The 26012-nt window shown below is 40.4% G+C and overlaps 1 protein-coding gene and 1 non-coding gene across 2 annotated transcripts; one reads left to right on the forward strand and one right to left on the reverse strand.

The window, feature by feature from the left end:
• Positions 1-10: 10 nt before the first annotated feature.
• Positions 11-18518, reverse strand: LOC132898292 (LIM and SH3 domain protein 1-like). Its single transcript, XM_060939801.1, has 7 exons — positions 18238-18518; positions 15824-15918; positions 9217-9301; positions 2579-2686; positions 1962-2037; positions 1747-1841; positions 11-997 (listed from the first exon to the last, which is right to left on the reverse strand). The coding sequence occupies exons 1-7, from the start codon at positions 18304-18306 to the stop codon at positions 824-826; spliced, it is 702 nt and encodes a 233-aa protein (XP_060795784.1). The 5' UTR covers positions 18307-18518; the 3' UTR covers positions 11-823.
• A 6095-nt stretch (positions 18519-24613) lies between these two features.
• On the forward strand, positions 24614-24685 carry trnac-gca (transfer RNA cysteine (anticodon GCA)). Its single transcript has one exon. It is a non-coding gene; the product is annotated as a tRNA-Cys (tRNA).
• Positions 24686-26012: the final 1327 nt, after the last annotated feature.

Consider the following 26012-nt stretch of genomic DNA (forward strand, 5'->3'; position numbering starts at 1 on the left):
ACACACCTCCTTTAACTGGTTTAAACATAAGTTTATTATTGAATATATTCATGAATTGGAATGCTTTCTTACAAAATAACCATGGAATGATATGTCACATTTATGCCAATATATATACTGATAAAACCTGGAATTTTCTTCTTTCATGATGACATATTTAAGAAATTACTGTACCATATCTAATTGTTTTATATAAAACCGTTATATTTTTGGTATTTTTCCCCCCAAAGTGCATAAAAAGAACTCCAAAAGGCTTCACCCACCCAACTGCAGTGCTTGACATAACAAGCTTGTAATTAAGACAATGATTGAGCAATGAGTGCTGGTCACTCAGCTGACCATTCAGCTGACTGAAACCGTATTTCCCAGCAGCCACTGCAGCACCTAACTTTGATTTCTAGAATACAATTAATCCTTACAGACCACTTGACAACTCATCTGAACATTTCGCCAGTGTCTTTGAAGCTGAAGGTAGAATACAATCTGAGCCATAATTTTCAGCGCAAGGGCAAAGCAATGCTAAAAACCAAACAAACACTGTCCACATGGGAAAAGTAGAAGTAAATAAAATTTTAAAAGATAAAAAATAATGCTCATTCAGCTGACAGGAGCAGTTTTTTTTCCTTCTAAGCGTATTAGCATTGTGTCTAAAAAAGCTAAAGCTTAGATGCCTGATCAAGTTTCTCTCGCATTTAATTAAGACCATGTTAAACCAATAGTGAAATTAAATGGGAAGGAGAAAAGGTAAAATGGAGATGGCACCAGGGTCGTTCCAATGTACATCCCTTCCTCCTTGCATCCTTCTCCTCTCAGCCACGCTCACTCATATAGCCTCCACGTAGTTAGCAGGGAGCATGCCCTGCTGGCCCGTGCGCTCCACACGGCCGAACATCCATCCCTCGTCTATCTGCTGCACGTCCACAATCACGTCACCATCGGCAAATGAAACCTCATCCTCGTCAGCCGCAGCGTAGTCGTAGATTGCTCTGTAGCGCTTCTGCACGCACACAGACATTGATTTAATTGATTTTGTTACATTTTGACACATACATTGACTTATGTTCCATTTTAAAGTGTCATGTTAAACTGTTAAAGACATTCTATGTAAAATAAAAAAAATTCCATTGGAATATCCATAATACGCAAATTAGAAACAACTCGTACCCTCATGCCACCTCAAACAGCTAGCCATCAGCATCTATTTATAAAACAGTAGCATAATAACCATGACTGTCATTCCCTAGCATTAGCCAAGTTACCTAACTAGCTTAGAATGCAAGTTTTGTGGTTTCGAATAATATGCATGTCAGACAGGTTTAGTCAGTTCTCTTGAGTATATTTCTTGACATTACAAGCCGAGCTGGAATGTAATGCTTCCGTCGATACACTTTGTTTTTACAGAAGTCCTCGAGTCTATTTTACCTGGAAAAAAATAAATCTACTGTTCTGTTAACAACTTTGATCCGATCTAGATAATCAAAGGCACGAGTTCCTGAGCTGAAGCTATATTGTTTGTGAATGTGTGTATGCATGGTGCCCTGCGATTTGCTCCTGTCTCACACCCAGTGTTCCAATGACAGGCTCTGGCTCTATTGTGACCCTGAACAGGATAAAACTGATACTGAAGATGAATGAATATACAACCAAAACTGCTGAAGAGCAGTTAATGATATAAAAACTTTTTTTGTAGAGATCTTTTAATGTTTTAACATTTCAAGTTGAAATTGATGTGGTGCAATTCCTCACCCCTCCACTAGGAGGTGGTGGAGCTGCAGCAGAGCGAGCAGGCTGGGGCTCATAGTTGTAGTTCTGAGGGCTGGTTGGGCTGGTTGGCTTGTAGCCTAGACATGAAAAAGAAAGATGTTATGCACAAGCATTAAACTAATGTTCAGCATGTACAATCATTCTGATAAGAGAAATGGGAAAGAAAACGAGAACTGCAGCCATGTACTGATTAGTACCTCTATTAGCGTTGCTCTCAGGGGGCAGAGCCTCACCTCCCATCCGGCCCTTTTCAAACTCCTCATGATACTTGATCTGATTCAAGACAAACATCAAACACACACGAGTACTATGTTACAACAGTGAACTTCAAACACAAGATGTCAGTGCATTCCACTGTGTTGCCACTTGGGCTAGTCTGGGAAGAGTTGAACATGGGCACAGGCAAAGGAAATGACATCTCAACATCAGCCATGTGATCTTAGTGTTGCTTGGAAACAAGCCATGACATAGGATCATGAATGTGGTGGAAAGGCTGAAAGGCAGGTCGCAATAGACAATGAAATAAAATTAGAGGAAGTTGGGTGAAGGCAGAGTGAGTACATTTGAAAGAATTTTGAGTCTTGTATTCAACAGACAAAACAAAATGCAGGGAAACAACTTGCAGACAGATGGGAAGGACAGGAAGTGGAGCTCAGGGTAAGGAGGGAAGGGAGGTGTCTGAAACCAAGTGAAACGTGCCTCGACATGTGTTCCACCCTTCAGTAACATGTTCTATCATATTCCTCAATTGTATGAAAATACTTATTTTGCAAGCAAGGTGATACTAGAGATCCTTGGCAGTTTGGCAGCTTACATTGCTGATCTGGTCCTGTGTTTTCTTGATTCTCTGCAGCTCTGGTGTGTCAGCCACCACACTGAAGCCTTTCCCTTTATTCTTCTCAAATTCCTCTTTATAGAGCACCTACATGGGATAAGACAAAAAAGAAACAGACAGAATGATTCATTTGTACAGTTAATACACTGGATTGGACACAGTGCATAAATGAACTCCCCCATCCAACTGGTAGTTCATTTCAGGTTGCTCAGTGACCCAACAAGAAAACAAAGACAATGGACACGCTTTTGAAAGGTCACACTATGAATAAGGATGTGTGGTTTACATGAAATATTGTGGTCTGTGTGGCAAAAAATGTGCCTCTGACATATATACACACCCTCTTTTGCTTTGCATGCATGCATGCATGCAAGCACACAACTCTCTCTCTCTCTCTCTCTCTCTCTCACACACACAGAGTTACTGTGTTTGACGTATTTAGAGTATTACTATACCTGAAAATGCCGTGCCTATAGTGAAACCACGGTACTCAAAAAAGGATCCTTATTTATTAAAACAAAACCTGCATATTTTTGCAGTAAAAACATCAAAATTGTCGTGTATTTCTAATATGGGGAAAGTCCCCAGAAAGCACTAAATATATGCTCAGATGCAGCCACACTCACAGGATGTTCATCAAATTACGGGCCTGCATGTAGCAGCCCATATGAGCTGAAAATACCCCACACACCAACACACAAAACAGCCTGTAACGAAGATGAAATCCCTCCCCCGAACCAAACAGGAGAAAATAAATAAATAAAGAAATATACACACACACACACACATATATATATATATATATATATATATATATATATATATATATATATATATATATGAGCGATTCCACGCTTATGGGTACTGAAATGGGGACATGAACTTATTTTTAAAAATTCACTTAAAACCATTTCTTTTTTTTACCATCAGGTCACAAAACATGTAATCTTTAATGAATGATATGTTAAAAGATAACTTTAATTTTCTGAGATGTAATAAAAACATTTATATGCCAAAGTCAGAATGTAACAGAAGTGTTGTGGACATATATATTCTCAATTTTAACAATGTAGAATTACTTTTTGAAACATAGGAAGGTGATGTTTTAGCAAATATAATTAATAAACATGTGTAGTAGAATAAACATACACATTCTTTCAATAAGATTAACATGGTATATAGCTAAACTGTAATTAATTTGTAACAGACACGAGATGGGGGCGGCACGGTGGTGTAGTGGTTAGCGCTGTCGCCTCACAGCAAGAAGGTCCGGGTTCGAGCCCCGTGGCCGGCGAGGGCCTTTCTGTGTGGAGTTTGCATGTTCTCCCCGTGTCCGCGTGGGTTTCCTCCGGGTGCTCCGGTTTCCCCCACAGTCCAAAGACATGCAGGTTAGGTTAACTGGTGACTCTAAATTGACCGTAGGTGTGAATGTGAATGGTTGTCTGTGTCTATGTGTCAGCCCTGTGATGACCTGGCGACTTGTCCAGGGTGTACCCTGCCTTTCGCCCGTAGTCAGCTGGGATAAGCTCCAGCTTGCCTGCGACCCTGTAGAACAGGATAAAGCGGCTAGAGATAATGAGATGAGACACGAGATGGACAATCGTAACAGAAGTAATGTAACAGACATCATTTTGGAACTCACAGGCTTGACTTTGGCATATAAATATGTTTTTATTACATCTCAGAAAATTAAAGTTATCTTTTAACATATCATTCATTAAAGATTACATGTTTTGTGACCTGATGGTAAAAAAAAGAAACGGTTTTAGGTGAATTTTTAAAAATAAGTTCATGTCCCCATTTCAGTACCCATAAGCGTGGAATCATATATATATATATATATACACACACACACAGAAGCAGCAGTGTCTGTACTTTATAGTTCCACCTTTCCCACTTCACTTAGAAAAGGCAGCGTAATGGCAAACAAAAGTAACAGTGTCTGCAGTGGCCTTTAGTGCAGCGTGAAGGTCTGCGAAATAAGATCTAGTGTTTTCAGATCGGCTGTAGTTTACTGCTATATAAACAGTAGGTAATCTCCAGACTCTCATAATAAAGTGCCGTTCTACTGCTGCTCTTGTAGGGATTTTCACTGCAAGTGGATTTAGCAATAATGAACAGGCTGACAGCATACTAGTGAACAGCAAGTGTGTTCTTTAGCTCCTGACCACAACTACCTTGTTGTGGCTCATAGATAAATTATTAATAAACAGCATGTAGAGTTGTTGGTTACTGTGAGCTGTCTGTGTAATGATTAGCCTTTGCTGAGGTGGGCATGTGCTGAATAGAAAGGAAGTGGACAGGGCCGTAGCCAGCATTTTAAAATCACTGAGGTCCGTGATGCGCGCGCAAAGCGTGCGCTGAAAAATGTTCGACATATTTAAATGAGAGGGGTGAATTACACGTCACACAAGAGATCTATTCCTGAAATTACTTTTAATAGTGTTTGAACTGAATATCATCAGTTTTGAAAAAAAAATAAAAATCATGTATGTGGCAAGATTAAGAATAATTTAAGCTTGTTTAATGGTTTGATCTGACCCAAGCAATGAGGACAAAACTGCGCTGCTTTGAAAATGTAAATTTAACAGCTTCATGAAAGTGCGCTGATGGTTACCATGAAAAAAACCATGTCTCATGCATTGCGTTCCTCCCCCAAGTCGCGCACTCATTTACGTTTGTGTTCTCGGTCTCAGAGCCGCACGAAAAAGACACAGAAGACAGAAGCAACATTTAACATAATTAACAATGCACATTTTACGGAGATGTTTTAATGTTATTCTTTATTTTTTTTATCCAGTTGAATATTTAACTTACAAGTGCATTTTCAGCTCTTAAAAATGACCAAGGTCCGGACCTCGGTGGCCTCATAGCTGGCTATGGCCATGGAAGTGGAGTGCATTATGGAAGATGCCTAACCAACATTTAAGTACAGCTACAAACAAAGTTGCCTATCACCAAACAGGTCAAGCTTCACCACACAGCCTGACCCAAACTGAAACACCCCATTGCACACCAACATTCTTGACTGATCTGAAAAAGGGAGAGGGGGACTGTAACACACATACATTCACAAGGACGAAGTTCTACAGATCAACACCCCCATCCCCCCTCTCTTTACTTCTCCATCGTCCCGGAAATTCCCCATAAAGTGTCCAAGCGTGCTGCCCAGAGGGCCTGCTTCACTCCCACAGCCTGTAAACAAAGCCCCTAAATAGAAAGAGAGAAATGAAAGACCCCCTCTTCCACACAACTATGCCAAAAATGATGAGTAACGCTATGGCTATGAGTGTTATGCGTCCATTACAACAGTACCAACCATCAGTGTTCTTGTGCTTTTAAGGGCTTACATCGTTGCTTGGAGAGGAGGAAAAAAAAACCCGACCCCAAGTCTGAGTTTCTTTTACCAGACTGCCTTTTAGTCATTTGTTGCATCTTTTTGAAGCAAGGCTAACTAGTTGTACTAATCCATAGTTAACCCCCTTTGCACTGCTGCATTCTTCAATCTGACTGTCAGACGATTAATTTTCTATAACAGCAGCTCTGACAGTCGTTTCAACTGAAATGACAAATTAATATTAAATGTACTCATTGTAATACTATGTTATCGTTTCTTGTAACAACTCATTCATAAGGACTTACAGTGGTGCTTGAAAGTTTGTGAACCCTTTAGAATTTTCTATATTTCTGCATAAATATGACCTAAAACATCATCAGATTTTCACACAAGTCCTAAAAGTAGATAAAGAGAACCCAGTGAAACAAATGAGACAAAAATATTATACTTGGTCATTTATTTATTGAGGAAAATGATCCAATATTACATATCTGTGAGTGGCAAAAGTATGTGAACCTCTAGGATTAGCAGTTAATTTGAAGGTGAAATTAGAGTCAGGTGTTTTCAATCAATGGGATGACAATCAGGTGCAAGTGGGCACCCTGTTTTATTTAAAGAACAGGGATCTATCAAAGTCTGATCTTCACAACACATGTTTGTGGAAGTCTATCATGGCACAAACAAAGGAGATTTCTGAGGACCTCAGAAAAAGTGTTGTTGATGCTCATCAGGCCGGAAAAGGTTACAAAACCATCTCTAAAGAGTTTGGACTCCACCAATCCACAGTCAGACAGATTGTATACAAATGGAGGAAATTCAAGACCATTATTATCCTCCCCAGGAGTGGTCGACCAACAAAGATCACTCCAAGAGCAAGGCGTGTAATAGTCGGCAAGGTCACAAAGGACCCCAGGGTAACTTCTAAGCAACTGAAGGCCTCTCTCACATTGGCTAATGTTAATGTTCATGAGTCCACCATCAGGAGAACACTGAACAACAATGGTGTGCATGGCAGGGTTGCAAGGAGAAAGCCACTGCTCTCCAAAAAGAACACTGCTGCTCATCTGCAGTTTGCCAAAGATCACATGGACAAGCCAGAAGGCTATTGGAAAAATGTTTTGTTAATGGATGACACCAAAATAGAACTTTTTGGTTTAAATGAGAAGCGTTATGTTTGGAGAAAGGAAAACACTGCATTCCAGCATAATAACTTTATCCCATCTGTGAAACATGGTGGTGGTAGTATCATGGTTTGGGCCTGTTTTGCTGCATCTGGGTCAGGACAACTTGCCATCATTGATGGAACAATGAATTCTGAATTATACCAGCGAATTCTAAAGGAAAATGTCAGGACATCTGTCCATGAACTGAACCTCAAGAGAAGGTGGGTCATGCAGCAAGACAACGACCCTAAGCACACAAGTCTTTCTACCAAAGAATGGTTAAAGAAGAATAAATTTAATGTTTTGGAATGGCCAAGTCAAAGTTCTGACCTTAATCCAATCGAAATGTTGTGGAAGGACCTGAAGCGAGCAGTTCAAGTGAGGAAACCCACTAACATCCCAGAGTTGAAGCAGTTCTGTATGGAGGAATGGGCTAAAATTCCTCCAAGCCACTGTGCAGGACTGATGAACAGTTACCGGAAATGTTTATTTGCAGTTATTGCTGCACAAGGGGGTCACACCAGATACTGAAAGCAAAGGTTCACACACTTTTGCCACTCACAGATATGTAATATTGGATCATTTTCCTCAATAAATAAATGACCAAGTATAATATTTTTGTCTTGTTTGTTTAACTGGGTTCTCTTTATCTACTTTTAGGACGTGTGAAAATCTGATGTTGTTTTAGGTCATATTTATGCAGAAATATAGAAAATTCTAAAGGGTTCACAAACTTTCAAGCACCACTGTATATGACATCTACAAAGTCTAAGGCTAAAAGTACGTAGATAAAAAAAAAAACATGCATAATTCTTGATATATGGAGATTCATGTAAGGAGATGTTTATTTAACATTTATGGAAGGAATTGTCAGTGTCAGTCCTTTGTAATAGTCAGGAAGTTTATTAAAAAGCGCTGAAGTATCTTGAGTACAGCCCCCCCTAAATTAAATTCAAGAGAAAAAAGAAGCTGATAACAGCTCACCGTTTATAGCTGCTATAAGGGAAGCTATAAAAATAACTAACTTATCTTAAGGAACTAACTTGTCTTAACAGCATCAAATGTAATGATAAACATAAAAAAAAATTCAAGTTTCACACAACACCACTGTGGATGATTTTCTTTTAAAACCATGGCCCATTGTATTTTATACCTTACTTGAAACATTGTACCTGGTTTTTAATCTAATCTGGGTTACCAGTGTTAATTACTGTCCTTAATCCAGATAGGTGAGACAACAGGATAGTGCTGAGAACCCCTAAAAATACCCAGGTCTTTGCAGAGTCTCAAGGTCTGAAATCACTCTCTATTAACTGCAAATGAAATAAGTCTAAGGTTAAGGAGAGGTTCTTTTTAAATAGAAGGAAATGTTAAGCTATGTCTATTCATTTTTTTGATAGGGCAAGGGACAAAGAAACAGAGAAAGGTCACTGGGAAACAGGAAAAAGAAGGGTGGGGTGGGTGAGAGAAAACCTGGGGGAAGGCAGGCAAATGGAATGAACATGGCACAGAAGAGCAGATGGTTCTTATACTGTATACATGGGGAGTGTGACCTCACAGGATGATCGCTAGATAGAAAACGATTTCTACTTGGGTCACTTATAGAGCTTCCGCACGTTGTTCATTGCTCATTATAATCACTATAGTGTTTAACATTTTTCTCTTTATTAACCTGCTCAGCCTGGCAAGACTACAATACACACGGACATTTGGAAAGGTCAGTCGTTGCCTGTTCCAGGCATCAGGTGATGTGTGTGAGGGGGTGTAGAGGAGAAAGGGAAATGACGGTAGCCTGTATTTTGGATGGTATGGAGAGTCCGTCTGTTGTAGACTGTTGCCAAGGGGATCCAATTGTCATGACAGCAGGACCTGCTGACCAGTTAGCCACAGAGGGGAGGATGAACAGAAAGAACTTAAAACTGATTAAATACTGTGTCAGACAGTAACCATGCAAGCACATAACTAATCACTGTGACCAATCCAGCATGGCCAGTGCTACTAGATTTACTGGAATTGAAGCAAAGAGGCAGTCAGGAAGTAGACATGATGGATTACGGATGGGCTGGAGCAGGAAGGGTGAGGGAGGAAGAGGAGGATGAGCACCAAGGTTACCCTACCTGGCTTTGTATCTTGCTCTGCTGCTTGAGCCGGAGATTCTCTGGAGTATCAGCCACACTGGTAAAGCCCTGCTTCGGGTAGTGCCTGAGGAACACAAAAAAAAAAACCACAAAGAAGTGACTTTCAAACAGGAGTAAGTACACATTTATCTGAATGAAATACATTATGTTCACTACAAATGTAGCCAAAAAGACAAGGTCAGAGTAGGAGGACTGATAAGACAATATGAAGGAAGCGGAGGCAAAGTGAATAAAAATGTGTTTTGCATTATCCCTGCAGCTAAAGTCCAACTTAGACATGTCAGTCTCTGCATTCTACACATCCTTTTCCACTGGAATTTGGGAGAAAGGGTGGAGATAATCGTCATAATGCTCTGGCGCTCTTCAAACCCTGAAGGATGAACTCACACTGACCACTTGGGCTGCAACAAAAGGACTATTTTGAAAGTAATAATCTATCAGTTATTGAAATGAATAATCGATTATTCGGAGTACATATCGCCCAAATACCAAATAACTCATTTAGCTATCAGCTTTTAAATTTAGCTTGAGGTTGTTTTATGCATGTACTAACAATGAAGACAATAAAATGAATAGTTCATTCAAAAATTCAACCTTTTAATGAACTTTCCTGCTGATACAATAAATAAATGATTCCAATATCCATTTTTCTGTCAAAATTTAAAACCCAAGGATCAGCAAAAGTAGCAACAATAAAATAAAACTACATCAGTTTTCCCTTAATCAAGTAAATCAAACAACCCATTTAAAATTTAACGAGGAGAGCAACGTGCATTCCGTGCTTTCTAAACTCTATTACAACTAAATTGGGCTACAATCACAGTTCTGTATTGAAATGGAGGAAAGTCAGCATCTCCACATGCTCTTGTGAGAGGCTCACTGTAGCTCCACCCACCATACAAACCAAAGCAAACATAAATCAGTTAACTAGTTAATACTTATTTAATACAGTATAGTTAATACTTATATAATATAATAATTATTATAAAAATAATGACTCAACTAAACAAAGACCAAACAAACAAACATGCATGCATATAAAACACTTGCTGTTCACCCAGACCCCTTTGCATAGACAAAATACCCATATTTAACATTTACATATAAAACAAACCTGTCAAAATGAACCATACCACCAAACACCCCTATTTCCCTGTAGGGATACATCCACCCAGTTTCCCACTGGAACCAGGAAGTAGTCGTGGAATTGAATGGCAGTGTGTGAAACAGAATTGTTGTACAAAGTTTTAACCAATAAAGGAAAAGTATTTTAACAGCCAATGTGAATGTATGCATTTCTTCATTCATCTCATCTCATTATCTCTAGCCGCTTTATCCTTCTACAGGGTTGCAGGCAAGCTGGAGCCTATCCCAGCTGACTACAGGCGAAAGGCGGGGTACACCCTGGACAAGTCGCCAGGTCATCACAGGGCTGACACATAGACACAGACAACCATTCATACTCACATTCACACCTACGGTCAATTTAGAGTCACCAGTTAACCTAACCTGCATGTCTTTGGACTGTGGGGGAAACCGGAGCACCCGGAGGAAACCCACGCGGACACGGGGAGAACATGCAAACTCCACACAGAAAGGCCCTCGCCAGCCCCGGGGCTCGAACCCAGGACCTTCTTGCTGTGAGGCGACAGTGCTAACCACTACACCACCGTGCCGCCCCGTATGCATTTCTTGATACCAGATAATGTTTATACAGATGAGAGTTAACATGACAAAGCGTAAGGACGGAATATTTTAGTCTGTACACAAACCTGTTTAAAAATGCCTTTAGGTCTTTCCCTGCACTTCGAAAACAACTTAGTTCATTAAAATGGAGTTAATATTTGGCAAATGGTGATAAAAGGCACAATGAACAGTAAAACAGTGCAGAAACAGTAGTGACAATGCATTTGGAGAAACAGTAGTGGCAGTTCAGCTCCTAGTTGTTTTTGCTGCGTGCCTGCGCGTCACGGCTCTGTCCATCACACGCCATTTAAGAAATCTACATTTAAGCTATAGTTTTGTTTTGATTCTAGAATCCTGTGTAGATATTTCGAAATGTGCGCTAAGTAAATGTTTCCCCTCTATCTGTCCAGTTTCACGATAAATGGAGAGGTCAGTCATTTGGGCTGTCACTTATTTCCCCAAAAGTTAAGTTTTGACAAGACCAAACAAGCCCACACATTTCACTTTGGCTGCACGTGTAAACAGGAACTGTAGAATTGTCTTTGTGATTTAGCCGGAAAATATCAAATCCTCCAGACATCTGCACATATTTGTGCAGTCAGCAGTAACACTATCTCAAGCCATAAACGTCGTCATGACATTATGACAACGCCGCAACATTTAAAATTGTAAATGTTATTTGGATTATGAACAAGTTTGTTGTGAATAACAGGTTGTTACTTGCTTCTCTGTTCCAACTCCAACAATTCGAGAGAATATGCATTTCCAAGTAAATGTTACAGCTCATAACATGAAGACATAAGATGGCTTTCAACATTAACTAGCTAGCGAACGAACTTACCGAGATGAATCTTCTTCATCCAGTGAACCGACCTGCTTTTTCTTCAGATGCTCCAACATACAGGATGTGCGTCCATACCAGCTCAGGTCAGCTTTACAAATTGTGCATTTCAGAACCTTTTTTTCCAGAGTTCAGTGTGAAATGCTCCCACACGTTGGAAGTTTTTGTTTTTGAAGCTGCCAGCATGCTTTTGTTAACTTCTCTCCAGTCAGCGGTAATGTAAAAGCATTCCTAGTTAGCACAAAAACCACACATGTCGCCATAAATGACAATGCTTGGCTTCTTTTCACATCATTTGTTGGAAGATTTCAGACATTTTTCTCTGTTTCTGGAAGTTTTCAGCAGGGTCCAAAGTTCTCCCTTGGTATAGTTTTAATCTCCATATATTACGGTTCCTTGCTGTTAAGAGTCCAGGAGACTCAACATTAAAGTCTAGTACAAGGTCCCTTTTTCACACATCTTTAAGTCGCAGTTTTGGCCTCCCAACTTGCTGAGTACCTTCCTTGAGTACACCATGTAAAAGTGAATTAGGAATATGGTTAGGTGCCATTCTGTTGATGTGTCCAGCCCAAATAAATGTATAAATTTTAGCCTAGATGAGAGTGGTTCTGAGTTAGTAATCCTGAAGAGTTCATTGGTTATCTTATCCTTCCATGTCTTGCCAATGATGAATCTGAGGTTTCTCGTGTGAAATGCACCGAGTCGAGATTCTTGTGAGTGATATATTGGCCAGCATTCCGCTCCATAGATACTCAAGACACAGGCTTCACATGCCCCTTTTCCATCAAAGCAGTTCTAGGGCTGGTTCGGGGCCAGTGCTTAGTTTGGAACCAGGTTTTCTGTCAAAGAAACTGACAAAGAACTGGCTCTGGGGCCAGAAAAACCGGTTCCAGGCTAGCACTAACTCTCTGCTGGGCCAGAGGAAAGAACTGCTTACATCGAGTTGTTAAGACCAACAACAATAAGACCGCGAAAGATCGCCATTTTTAAGCGACGAGAAGCAGCAGCTGTACAAACGCGAAGTCATCCATTATTATTATTGTTGTTGTTGCTGCTTCTTCCGTGTTGTTTTTGCTTCGATATTCGCGCCAAGGTTTATGCAAACGTAGCGATGTAACTGATGTATACAGCGACGTAATGACGTGGCTTCCCTTAGCACCGCAAGCTATGGAAAAGCAAACTGGTTCTCAGCTGGCTCGCAAATTGAACGAGTTGTGAACCAGCACCAGCCCTAGCACTGGCCCCGAACCAGCCCTGGAACTGATTTGGTGGAAAAGGGGTAACAGACTCTTACTTTGGTGCGTACTGACGGGTGTTTGTTCCGCTACATTTGATTGGTCAAACGAACGAAAGTGGAGGTTGGTTTTCCTAGTCTGGTTGAGATTTCAATGTCCAGTAATGTATTACGAGTCAGCGTGGGACCAAGATATGTAAATGTTTCAACATCAAGAGTTGTGTCTTTGATGTTGAAAGTGTGAGTGTTGTCTGCTTGTGACATAGTAACAGTTTTTTTTCCCCCAAGCTGTTTTCCCCCCCCGAAAAACACACGTGATGTCACTAACTAATCAACTCTTAAATTAGCTGCCAGCTAATTTGGTTGTCGATTTTAGTCAACCAAGTTGATTAATCGTCGCACCCCTATTCACCACACGCAAAAAAGATGAAAACCATAAGCCTTCTGATGCAGTCAAGCTTATGTGAAGTTAGTGCTTGATCAACACAGAAAATATCTGATCAAAATGTTTTCAGTGATCAGCATCTCAAAGCAACGTGTTACAACATTACTTCCCTTAAACTCAGTTTCACCAGCTCTCAGTGCAGACCTGTGGGAGTGACTGAATCCTTGGACAGCATTTAGTAGCATTCTTGTCTCAGTGTCCAGCTGGGAGGAGGAGTCTAGTCTTGGTTCCCAAATGAATCCCACATATTTGCACGAGAGAGGAAAGGGAGCATGCAGTGATTTCTGCGAACACTCAGTGCTGTAAACTGCTTCAAAATAAAGTGTTGTGCAGCTGCTTCACATTTAACATTCCCAAAACCAGGATCTTTATGTCAAAACAAGTTGTAGAATGTTTTTAAATATATTTCAGTGTTAAATAAATTTGGTACAAGTTTGTATATTGTAGAGAGTATCATGATATAGTATTTTTTGTTATGTCGCTCACTCCTATGCTCTATTTTCTGGGAATTTATGCTCGCGAACATGTTCCTGTTCTTATCCTGGTCTGACCTCATGGCCACTTCTACCACCTTTGGGAAGCAAATTTGGATTGGTAAGCAAACTACACAAGCACAAAGCCCTTATTCACAAACCATTCAGCTCAGGTTAAAGCAAATAGCAAGGATGCGGAAAATGCATTCAGGGCAGCGTTGCCATGTTGCATTGCTCTGAGAAACAGTTTCAGGTCAAAGGCAAATAGGCTGGGTTATACAGAGATGACACATAAGCAACTAGAGGGAAGAGGACACAAGCTTGCACATAAGGTTTCTTTCTTGTACGTGGAGACAGACAGACAGACAGGCCGGTTCAGAAATAATGAACTCTCTGTGCATTGTCTCACCATGCTATTTTGACAGAATCTGAATCTAAACTGGATCAGATGGAAAGGAGGTCAGATTAAACCTGTCTAAATAAAGCCTGCTGCTCCTCAGATTGAAATCAAGAATGCTGTGTCTCTTTCTTTAAGATGGTGAACTAAAGGCCACATGACTCATACATAGTGAAGATTCTGAGTCAAAGAGGATTCTTCTACTATCAGGTATTAAGGCTCCAATCTGCTGGTTTAACTTAAGCTATGGAGAATGAATAATATTCAAACACCTCAATACAGTCACGATGTGTTATGGTACAGAACGTCTCACTAGAGAACGATAAAGCTGCAGAAGTGCGAACACTGCTAACCTGAAAATTCTCATGCACCCAGTGCTTAATAGTATAAAAAAAAAACAAAAAATAAACTGCCAAAAAATAAAAGGAAGCAAACAAACCAAATAACTTGTCTACCTGAATAGAAACACAAAACAGAGCAATACATTAAAAATTATTTTCTTAAGTATATGATACCGACTGGGAGAAGATATTGAACTGGCTTTTCTGCCAGACAAATTTGGTCTGAATGCTGTTTTAGTTGAAAAACTGAAAAGCGTCATTTTCAGGTGGCTCATGTATCACTATCGCAAGTGATCAACAATCAAATGTTCTGGCTAAACTGTTGACATTGGTAGCTCTGCAGCTGGATACACCAACATGCATCCTTTCCACCTAACCATGGTATATATTCATGATCTCAATGTAGCATGACACACATAAAGCCAAGGGAGAGAGCCTGGATGCAACAGAGAACAGGTAATTGTGCAGGTCAGTGCAGAAGTAAGACTGGCAGCTGTGGAAAGAACTTTGTGAACTATCTATTTTAATACTTCTGTGTGAAAGTAGCATTCAGATGCTGTAGTCAAACACCATATATAGTGTTTATAGATGACTAGGGTGATTAATGGATAAAAAAATATATATCAGTGTGGTTTGGTGTTAATGTGCAAAAGTAACCTGACACGCATCCAATGCCAAGTGTTTGTGCAGCCTGAAAAGATAACTGAGCTTCAACCAAACAGAAGCCCGAATGTTTATCACTGAGCGAAGTGATGCAATAGTTAAATGAGATGTGCGAATGTTTGCATGTTACTCAAAAATTTCTTTGCTTGCTTTATTTAATGACACCCACAAGCTCTGGATTGTTGTCCAGTAACAAAGTAGGCAAATGTTGAAACTCCCACACATGTGAGAACTACGCTCAGAACACTGAACTCAAGGCTCTCAGATTTGCTTGTATGTAACCTGTCAACACACACACACACACCCCAATACAAATACTGACATTTACTCGGTCATACTGACGTTCAAACACAAGAGATAAAAAGGAAAGATAAATGCAATCCTTGGCAGAAAGATATTTGGCCAGCATTTCAGGGAGGAAAGACAGATTGAGCACACGCCCTCAGGAGACACGAGGACAGGCAGGATGACGGACGGAAAAGAGGGTGACAGTGGTGAGAGCTTACTGGCTGCAATATGGTTTCTTGTCGAAGCCTTTGTAGTTCTTCATGTTTAGAGTCATCTTGCAGACCTCGCAGCTGAAACATCCTTTGTGCCAATACTGCAACATATGAAAGACAGAACACACAGAGCATTAATTTGGAAAACTGACATCTGGCATCAACAACAACAACAACAACAAACTAGAAAAGCACTCGGAGAGCGCAGACCTCCGCCAAGAATCCTTTAAAAAAATCCAGGATCCAGAAGGTGATCCGGATCACCGCCAAAATTTAATGGATTGTTACTTGTGCCCAGTCACACCTCTGGAAAAAAATTCAGAGCAACCCGTTCATAACTTTTTCCGTAATGTTGCTAACAGACAAACCAACAAACAAACAAACCAACGCTACCGAAAACATAACCTCCTTGGCGGAGGTAAAAAAGCATGGCAGATATGTTTGTGATCGTCCTTGATATACAAATTAACCCATTAAGATAAGCATGTGACCTTCTGACAACAATATTAAGGGGACAGCTAAACAGTTTAAACTTGTCCACTCCACATTCTGATCTTTGTTCGATGACTTGTGCCCAATATTATTTATTTATTTATTTATTTATTTAACTTTTGTGTGACCTTCAACTTCTGTAATTGTCTCTCACACCTTTGCTATTTTCTAGTTTTGGCCAATCTTTATATTGATCTCAAATGTCTTTTGACCTCACATGTATCAAAAATATAGAAGCACCTATTCTGAACTCTCAGGTTCCATAAAGATATGCTTCAAGGTAAACACCATGCAAAATATTTTGACCTGTAATAGACCCAAATAAAGGTAAAGCAATTATTATGAGCCGGGCAGCAGTATGTAAAGTAGGGCTGCCTAAATCCAGGCCACTGCAGAGGAAGTGGAGGATAAAGAACATACATCAGGCTGAACTGTGAGATCATTGTATGTACAGGCCTCAAAATTACCTCTAACTTTTCACATTCACACTGCGTACGGTATTATTCAATGCCCAAAAATACACTCACGGCCAGACAGGAACTTACAAATGTGGGAAGTCCCTCGAGTAAGACACAATGACTACTTGATTTGACTTAATCACAAGTGCATCCATATTTTTGTGCAGAATTCTTCTGTCATCCCGTCACATTCATACATGGGCTTCCCCTGCTTTCCTTGAATTCCTGTGACTTATACTGACGTCACACCTGACAAGTTGTCAGTCATTTATTACCATAGTATTACCACAGAGTAATATGACACTGCGCCATACTGCTTATACCAACTCATCTATAAGTCCTTCTGAGACCTGCCCGAGCTAGTGGCGAGATCTTCTGGTACTTACTCAGTCCACATCAGCATGCTTCCTAAATGCTATCTAATGTAACTTTTCTCTAGAAGGCTACCATGACTTCCTCTTTATCTTCTTGTTGTCTACACATTCGCATGCGACAGCAGCTTGCAAACAGATGACTGGCAGAAATCTGCCCATGAGCCGTTACTCTTCAGTCTTGTGCTGCAACACTCAGGCCTTTCACACGACGTCTATCATGCACAGCTCATCCAGGACTGACTCATTCTTACATGATCTTCCAGAAAAACTGCCGCACACCTCCACACACACAAAAAAAATACACCAAAACTGAAAACAAACAGTCTAAGAAAAGAACGTGTTACTAAGAAACCAAAAACTACTGCAACTATTATATTACCAAGGCCACCTAAGTGTTTAGGCAGGAACTACAGAAGTTAACAGGCTCTAAGTCTGGGACACATTATATTCTGAGAAATGCAATGTTAAAAAAAAAAAAATGACAGACACGAAGAGAACAGGCTTGGTTTCTTTGGGAAAACCTACTGGATGCAAACTGGAGCTGATGGAAGTGGGTTATAGCCCATATTGCTCATGGTTTAGGCCCACCACAGTAGCTAATGCAAACCTACTGCTGCCAATGACAACGCCCACATTTTTCTTCAACACCACACGCCTTGATGAATAAAGGTATGTAAAGGTAATTGCACATAGTTATCCACCGGTCCTGTTCGTCTGTTTTTCATTATGTGAGCTATGCTGAAGAAACCAAGTTTGTAATACAGAGGTATTATTATGCAGAGCCTCCTTTTGTGAGATTCAATGTGAGCTTCAACAGGAAGCGTCTGCTCAAGTTAAAAAGTGAAGCCAAACTCGGATACATAGCCACTGGCTCTATTTGACCAAGTTTTATCCCAAATTTATGATAAGCTTTATTAACAATATTACAGTACATACTGTAGACTGTTAACTTACAAATATGTGGACAAGAGAAACGCTTATTCCCAGCCCAGCTGGACCTGCTATACTGTATATCAAATAATATAAGAGTAACCAGGACTTAAGTTACAACTTACACTGTCTTCGCCATAACAAAGTATCAGTCGGTGTTACTCACCTTATCTAGGCAGTTTACTTTTTCCGTCGGATACACAACCTTGTTACATCTGCTACACAAGGGATTCATGTTCCTCTATTTGGCTTTCCTTTGTACCAGAATAAACAGTTCTGTAAGTCTTCAGCGCCCTGAACACGCCGCGAAGCCCGGACTTAACGGTTAAACCGCCGAAAGGGTGTTAAATTTGGTTAAATATAATCGACTTGTCGGCGCTTAAACTATTAACCCTCTTGCTTCAGAGATGAGGCGCGGGCACGCACCGCCCCTCGTGCACGCGCTATGGGAGGTGCTTTCGAATGACGGGTGGGTGGAGCTTATAAAACCGCCAGAAAGAGCTCCCAGCACCATATAAGGAACAGAACGGGCAGAAGCCGAGAGGTGAGCTAATAACGTGTGCGTAAGAGGATCTTAACGTAGTACGCCACCTGTAGTAAGTACAATAAACGGATCACAAACTGTCATCATAAACTGATGGATAGTCAAAAATACGCAGAGAAGCCTGAACACTCCCCCCCCCGCATAATTAGATAGGTGTATAGGGGACATCAGGTTAATTAATTAATTAATTAATTAATTAATTGGGTTATTTGATTTTATTTATCCTTTATTTTACCAGGAATGTACCATTGAGATACATTATCTCTTCTTCCAAGGAGTCCTGGCCAAAGTGGCAGCAAATAAAAAGTTTCAATATACATAGACAACATACACATAGAACATGCAATATTAACACATAAGCACAGGCATTCCTAAAAAATAAAATAAACACAGACTAACAGACTAAGCACATAGACATTCGAGATGTTATGGACAAGAAAAAATAAAACATGAATTAAAGATATAAGGGTTAAAAGTTATGAAAAAGGGCGGCACGGTGGTGTAGTGGTTAGCGCTGTCGCCTCACAGCAAGAAGGTCCGGGTTCGAGCCCCGTGGCCGGCGAGGGCCTTTCTGTGTGGAGTTTGCATGTTGTCCATGTGGGTTTCCTCCGGGTGCTCCGGTTTCCCCCACAGTCCAAAGACATGCAGGTTAGGTTAACTGGTGACTCTAAATTGACCGTAGGTGTGAATGTGAGTGTGAATGGTTGTCTGTGTCTATGGGTCAGCCCTGTGATAGTCAGCTGGAATAGGCTCCAGCTTGCCTGCGACCCTGTAGAAGGATAAAGCAGCTAGAGATAATGAGATGAGATGAGAAGTTATGAAAAACAATGGCACTGTTGTAATGATAGGGACATTACAGCTTAATGAACATTAGTATAAATACATAGTGTAAAGACGCTGGAGTTAGCATAACTGCAAATTTTCATCCGTTGTCCCTAGGCAGGTGACAAAAAAATAGTCTATCTACAGACACACATTACAACTAAACATTTATTTGGACAAGGCCAAAAAAATAACAATACCACAATGCACAACATAAAACAAAGTAGGACAAAGACAACGATTAAAAAGAAAGAAGAAAAATGGGACAGTTTAAAATCGGGACAGTTTAACTTAGCAACATTTCTTTTCTGCCCTAATCAGTGATAGTCAAAATTTAGTGGAACTGCTTGATAGAAATTATTTAATTCAAGTGACAGCATAAGGTATAAAAGGGCGTGATTATCATCAAAGGAAGCTGGCCTCAAAATCTCAGAGGTCAGAATATGATATGCAAGGGCTAGTTTTTTCCCAAGGTCATAAAATAGTCTAGTCTTATGCATATACCTATTCATTATGCATGTATACAGTGCAGAAGATGTACTACGGTAACAAAATAAGCATAAAGTTAGATCAAATCATGTACATGTGTTTATAATTAAATTATTTCTCATCAAATTACCAAGCAAATGATCGAACAGCATGGTTCAGGTTAATTGGAAAAATCTTGAAATCCAGTAAGTCTTCTTCTTCTTTTGGCTGCTCTCGATTAGGGGTCGCCAGAGCAGATCTTTTGTCTCCATTGCTCCCTGTCTTCCGCATCTGCCACTTTCATGTCCTCTCTTACCACATCCATGTATCTCCTCTTTGGCCTTCCTCGTTTTCGTTTTGCCTGGCAGCTCCATCCTCAACATTCTCCTTCCAACATGCTCTGCATCTCTTCTCAGGATGTGCCCATACCATCTCAGTCTCATCTCTCTTAGCTTAATTCCCAAGATCTCCACATGTGCTGTCCCTCTGATGTGCTCGTTCCTTATCCTGTCCAACCTCGTCACTCCCATCGCAAACCTTAACATCCTCAACTCTGCCACCTCCAACTTTGCCTCCTGTCTCTTCGTTAAGAGTCCGGTCTCCAATCCATACATCACAGCTGGTCTCACTACTCTCTTATACATCTTACCTTTCACTTTTGCTGGGACTTTCCTATCACAAATGACTCCCGAAATCCTTCTCCAACTGCTCCACTCTGCCTGCACTCTCTTTCTCACCTCACTATCGCAGCCCCCATTTTCCTGCACAGTTGACCCCAGGTACTTAAATTCACCAACTTTCTTTACATCTACTCCTTGCATCTTCACTACACTCTCATCGCCATTCTCATTGATGCACATGTATTCTGTTTTGCTACTGCTCACCTTCATTCCTCTTCGTCCCAGTGCATACCTCCATCTCTGATGCAACCTTCTCCAATTTATCTGGGCTTGGGACCAGCACCAAGAGTACGCTTATGCACCCTCAGTGGCTGGATTCTAGAAATCCAGTAAGTGGAGTAAGAAAATGTGAAGGGATATATTGGATGCATGAAATAGCCCACAACTATGGTTAAATGAAGCACTGATAGATTTTATGTGTATTAAAGATTTAATGTGCATGTTATTATTAAACATTTTAATAAGTAGATGAATATGGTAGACTTGGAAACATAGTACGCCATTTAGGCCTTCAACTGAGTATGCACAGATTTTACTTAGTGTAGTGTGTTTGTATAATTTTAGAAATTATATAATGTTGATGTCCATCCATTATCCATAATTGCTTATCCTGTGCAGGATCATGGGCAACCTGGAGCCTATCCCAGCTGACTATGGGCGAGAGGCAGGGTACACCCTGGACAAGTCACCGGATCATCTTAGGGCTGACACATAGAGAAAAACAACCATTCACACTCAATTTATAGCCATCAATTAACCTAACCTGCATGTCTTTGGACTGTGGGGGAAACCAGAGCACCCAGCAGAAACCCACACAGACATGTGGAGAACATGCAAACTCCACACAGAAAGGCCTCCATTGGCCACTGGGCTCAAACCCAGCGCCTTCTTGCTGTGAGACAACAGTGCTAACCACCATGCCACCTAATGTCAATGTTTTTGCCCTAATAATCCTGTCTTATGCAAGTAATAAATTCTAAAAATGTGACATACCTTTTACTGTGATTTGTCTTTTACTGCATTTACTGTTTACACTGAATTTTAGAAAGGATTGGTGATGAAATTAGGAAATCCTGAAGATATTCTAAACTCTGTTATTGTTATTACAGTAGGAAACTAATTATAGAATGTTACTTAGGTCAACATATTAATATGGTCAAATTTATGCAGTGTCCTGTGTTCATACAATAGATTACACAGAGTATGCTGACAATTAGACTCCTTATTGAAATACGACTCGTTAATTCTATATACAGTACCGTTCAAAAGTTTGGGGTCACTTTGAAATTTCCTTATTTTTGAAAGACAAGCACTGTTCTTTTCAATGAAGATCACTTTAAACTAATCAGAAATCCACTCTATACATTGCTAATGTGGTAAATGACTATTCTAGCTGCAAATGTCTGGTGTTTGGTGCAATATCTCCATAGGTGTATAGAGGCCCATTTCCAGCAACTCTCACTCCAGTGTTCTAATGGTACAATGTGTTTGCTCATTGCCTCAGAAGGCTAATGGATGATTAGAAAACCCTTGTACAATCATGTTAGCACAGCTGAAAACAGTTTAGCTCTTTAGAGAAGCTATAAAACTGACCTTCCTTTGAGCAGATTGAGTTTCTGGAGCATCACATTTGTGGGATCGATTAAATGCTCAAAATGGCCAGAAAAATGTCTTGACTATATTTTCTATTCATTTTACAACTTATGGTGGTAAATAAAAGTGTGACTTTTCATGGAAAACACAAAATTGTCTGGGTGACCCCAAACTTTTGAACGGTAGTGTATGCTACAAATAAATAAAGTTTTATATATGTAGTTGTTGATGAAAGTAAACTCCTAATCCAATGAAAATGTGCCCCAATTAGGGATAATAGTTTGGATTTTTCAGATTTTCTTAACCGAAAAGATAAGCCAAACATGAGCTTGGACTGTATATAGGTTGTCAAGACCATGAACATCAGTCTGTGTGCCTCTGGTGTTTAAAGGAGCAGTGTGTAAGTGTCAAACCCCTCTGCTGCCTGTGAGGTGAATTGCAACCTCTGTCAGGTAAATTCTTTGTACTAAACTTATAATCATTGTTATATGATGAAACACAGTCCTGCTGGTTTGGTCTACTACAGGGGTTTTCAAAGTGTGGGAGAGTCAGCCCCCCCCCTCGGAGAGCAAATAAACAACAGCGCCCCCCTTACAATTTTTGTTGTTGCTATACTTAATGTTCCATTCATATTTAAAAAGAAAATGGTTGTTGTACACATTATTTTTTTTTCTTTTTCACATTTTAAACATCTGTGCTTTTTAAAACATCTTGTTTTACACATTTTAAACATCCCATAGCATCGTTAGCTAGCACCTCTTGGCAGACAACACACTGTGGCAGTGGAGCATCTTCAGATCCAGTCCATGAAAATCCAAACTTTAAATAATCGTGGTCATACTTCCTTCTTTTTCCAGTCCCCCAGGATTCCGCGGGCCTTTTTTGTGATTGTTGCGGGCTAAAATGTCTGACGTTGCGGGGGTTTCCAAAAAAATTGCGATGAAAGTTGCGGTGTTTTTTAGGTTTTTGTTGCGATTACATTGCGGGAGGAAGTGAAAGTTGCGAGAAATTGTTGCGATCTTCTCTTTTTGTGATTAAAATTGAGTGATATGTTAAATATTAAGTTATTACTGAAAAACTATTGATTAAAAAAACAAAGACACTGAGAAATGGTCCTATAAACAACTTTACCAATATAAAAGATTACCAGGACTACAAAAATGCAGAAAAATAGGCTTTACTTATCCAAATGCACCTGTTGGTTCAAAAGTTAAAGTGCACAGAACCTCACAGCACAACATGAAGTTACCTTAAAATATAATATAAATGTCTCAGCTTTCATGTAAGAAAAAAAAAACTATTAATACTAGTACCGTGTGCAGGCAGTCTCTCCTGAAGACTAAATTAAACAATAATTATAAACTAATAAAATAAATGGCTCAGGCTTCATAGAAGAAAAAAACAATTTGAACAGAATCTCACAGTATGATGCTGAAGCTGCCTAAACAATGGAAAATAAAATACCATTTTGGCAAAAATGTTGGCATCCATTAATTTCTTGTATTAAGTAAAAAAATAAAATAAAATTAAGTGCACACAGTCCTTCACTGTAAACATAACACACTTTCAGCAACAGAATTTAAGCCTATATAAACATTGTGTCGCACATGCGCATGCTTCTCTTGAACATAGACATCCGGAAGTAAGGCGGAAGGTAGTTTGTCGACGTCACCTCAAGACGACGCCAACGATTGGTCAAATTTGCGGGAAAGTTGCGGTGATTGGATATAATTGCAGCACCGCCCTGAATTCGCGGGAATTGGTTGAATTTGCGCTGAAGTTGCAAATCGCAACATCCTGGAGGCTCTGTTTTTTTGCTTGGCCGTCTCCTCACTCCCTGTAGCTTTAGGTACTAAAAATCGATCCATTTTGTCTCTCACGTTGCGCCCCCCCTGAAGAACTCTGGCGCCCCCCAGGGGGGGTGCGCCCCACACTTTGAAAAGCCCTGGTCTACTATATGCATCCCACACTAGCTTTCAACCCTTTCCATCCACCACTGTGTGCACAATTTTAACTTTAGTCATGTAATTTGTGGACCTGATCCTGTGCTCGTGCAAGCTGTGTGCTGCAGTAAAATGTTACTCGATCGCCCCCTATTGTCGTTGGTTGAAATGGCAGCTGTGTTGTGGAACAGATCCTCAACAGCACTGTGCTAAATATTACAGCATGTCAGAATACTTTACCATCTTTAATTATGATTAAAGGCGCAGCCATAATTATTCTAAAGCTTTACTTTTTCTTACTGGGAAACAAAATCTAAATCCAGAGCTCAACTTGGTTACAGTGTAAAGCAGCCACCCAGTTAACATTAAACTAACTGTTCCAGTTAACGAAACCGTATGAGCGACAGAAACAGACATACATTTTCAAAATATAGAGTCCAAATGGAGCATATGATTTTATATAGGAATATTTCGTACTCTTGGATCGAGGTTGGGGGTATAGCTCAGTGGTAGAGCATTTGACTGCAGATCAAGAGGTCCCCGGTTCAAATCCGGGTGCCCCCTCATTATTTAACCCTTACGTTTTTAAAAATCAGCAGGATGTACAGCAATTATAAAGATAAGATTGAATAGAAAAAAAAAACAATTATAAACCATACAGACTAAATACACATTAGGTACACAACAGCTGCGCAAATTGTGGCAGCATCCAGCTGCCTGACAGCTCCTGAACAGAAACTGTAGTTTAGTCTTGAAGTCTGGGTCTGCTTTCCAGATGACTGTTGCGTCAGAGATGTCTTGATCTGAATTCAATCATATTCGGAAGCCAATCCCAGCACTGGGCAAAAGCTCATTTATACACTGCCACAGAGAGATAGACAGCCATTTACACCTATAGGCAAATTGGAGTTGCCACCTGATATAAGTTACATCTCTTTGGACAGTGGGAGAATACCAGAGCACACTCACAAGAAGATATAAACTCCACACAGCAACACCTCAGTGAGCCAGCAGGCTTGAACTCAGAATCTACGTGCTTTGAGACAACGGTACTTACCACTGCACCACTTTTGACTGAATTATGGCATTTTGAATTTCCTTTATGGGTGGAAAAAGCATCCTCTTTTTCACCACCCTTTCCCAGTCAGCACCAGTGGAGCTGTCACACCAGACCATGATGCAGTTGTTCAGCAGCTATTATAACCACTATGCACCTGTAGACATAATGATGTAAGAAGGTTTACTACCGCCTTACAGGCTTCATCACCATCCTCACGATTAAGGGCCATGACGTTTGTGCAATCTGCAAACATGAAGTGCATTTAATGTTTGTGAATTAAGTCACAGATGTATAGGCTGGGGTGGCACGGTGGTGTAGTGGTTAGCGCTGTCGCCTCACAGCAAGAAGGTCCGGGTTCGAGCCCTGTGGCCGGTGAGGGCCCTTCTGTGCAGAGTTTGCATGTTCTCCCCGTGTCCGCGTGGGTTTCCTCCGGGTGCTCCGGTTTCCCCCACAGTCCAAAGACATGCAGGTTAGGTTAACTGGTGACTCTAAATTGACTGTAGGTGTGAGTGTGAATGGTTGTCTGTGTCTATGTGTCAGCCCTGTGATGACCTGGCGACTTGTCCAGGGTGTACCCTGCCTTTCGCCCGTAGTCAGCTGGGATGGGCTCCAGCTTGCCTGCGACCCTGTAGAAGGATAAAGCGGCTAGAGATGATGAGAATGAATGAGATGTATAGGCTGTAGAGCAAGAGTGAAAGAACACCTCTGTGTGAAGCCCATGTGCTTGAGTGAGTACTGAGGAAGCATATAGACTCCTAGTGTAGGGGTCTCAGAGTGAGAAGGTCTGAAGTCCATGTGCAGCATATGTTATTAAGATCTAGAGCTTTTGAT

Source organism: Neoarius graeffei, chromosome 14, assembly GCF_027579695.1.
Source record: "Neoarius graeffei isolate fNeoGra1 chromosome 14, fNeoGra1.pri, whole genome shotgun sequence".
Taxonomy (NCBI): domain Eukaryota; kingdom Metazoa; phylum Chordata; class Actinopteri; order Siluriformes; family Ariidae; genus Neoarius; species Neoarius graeffei.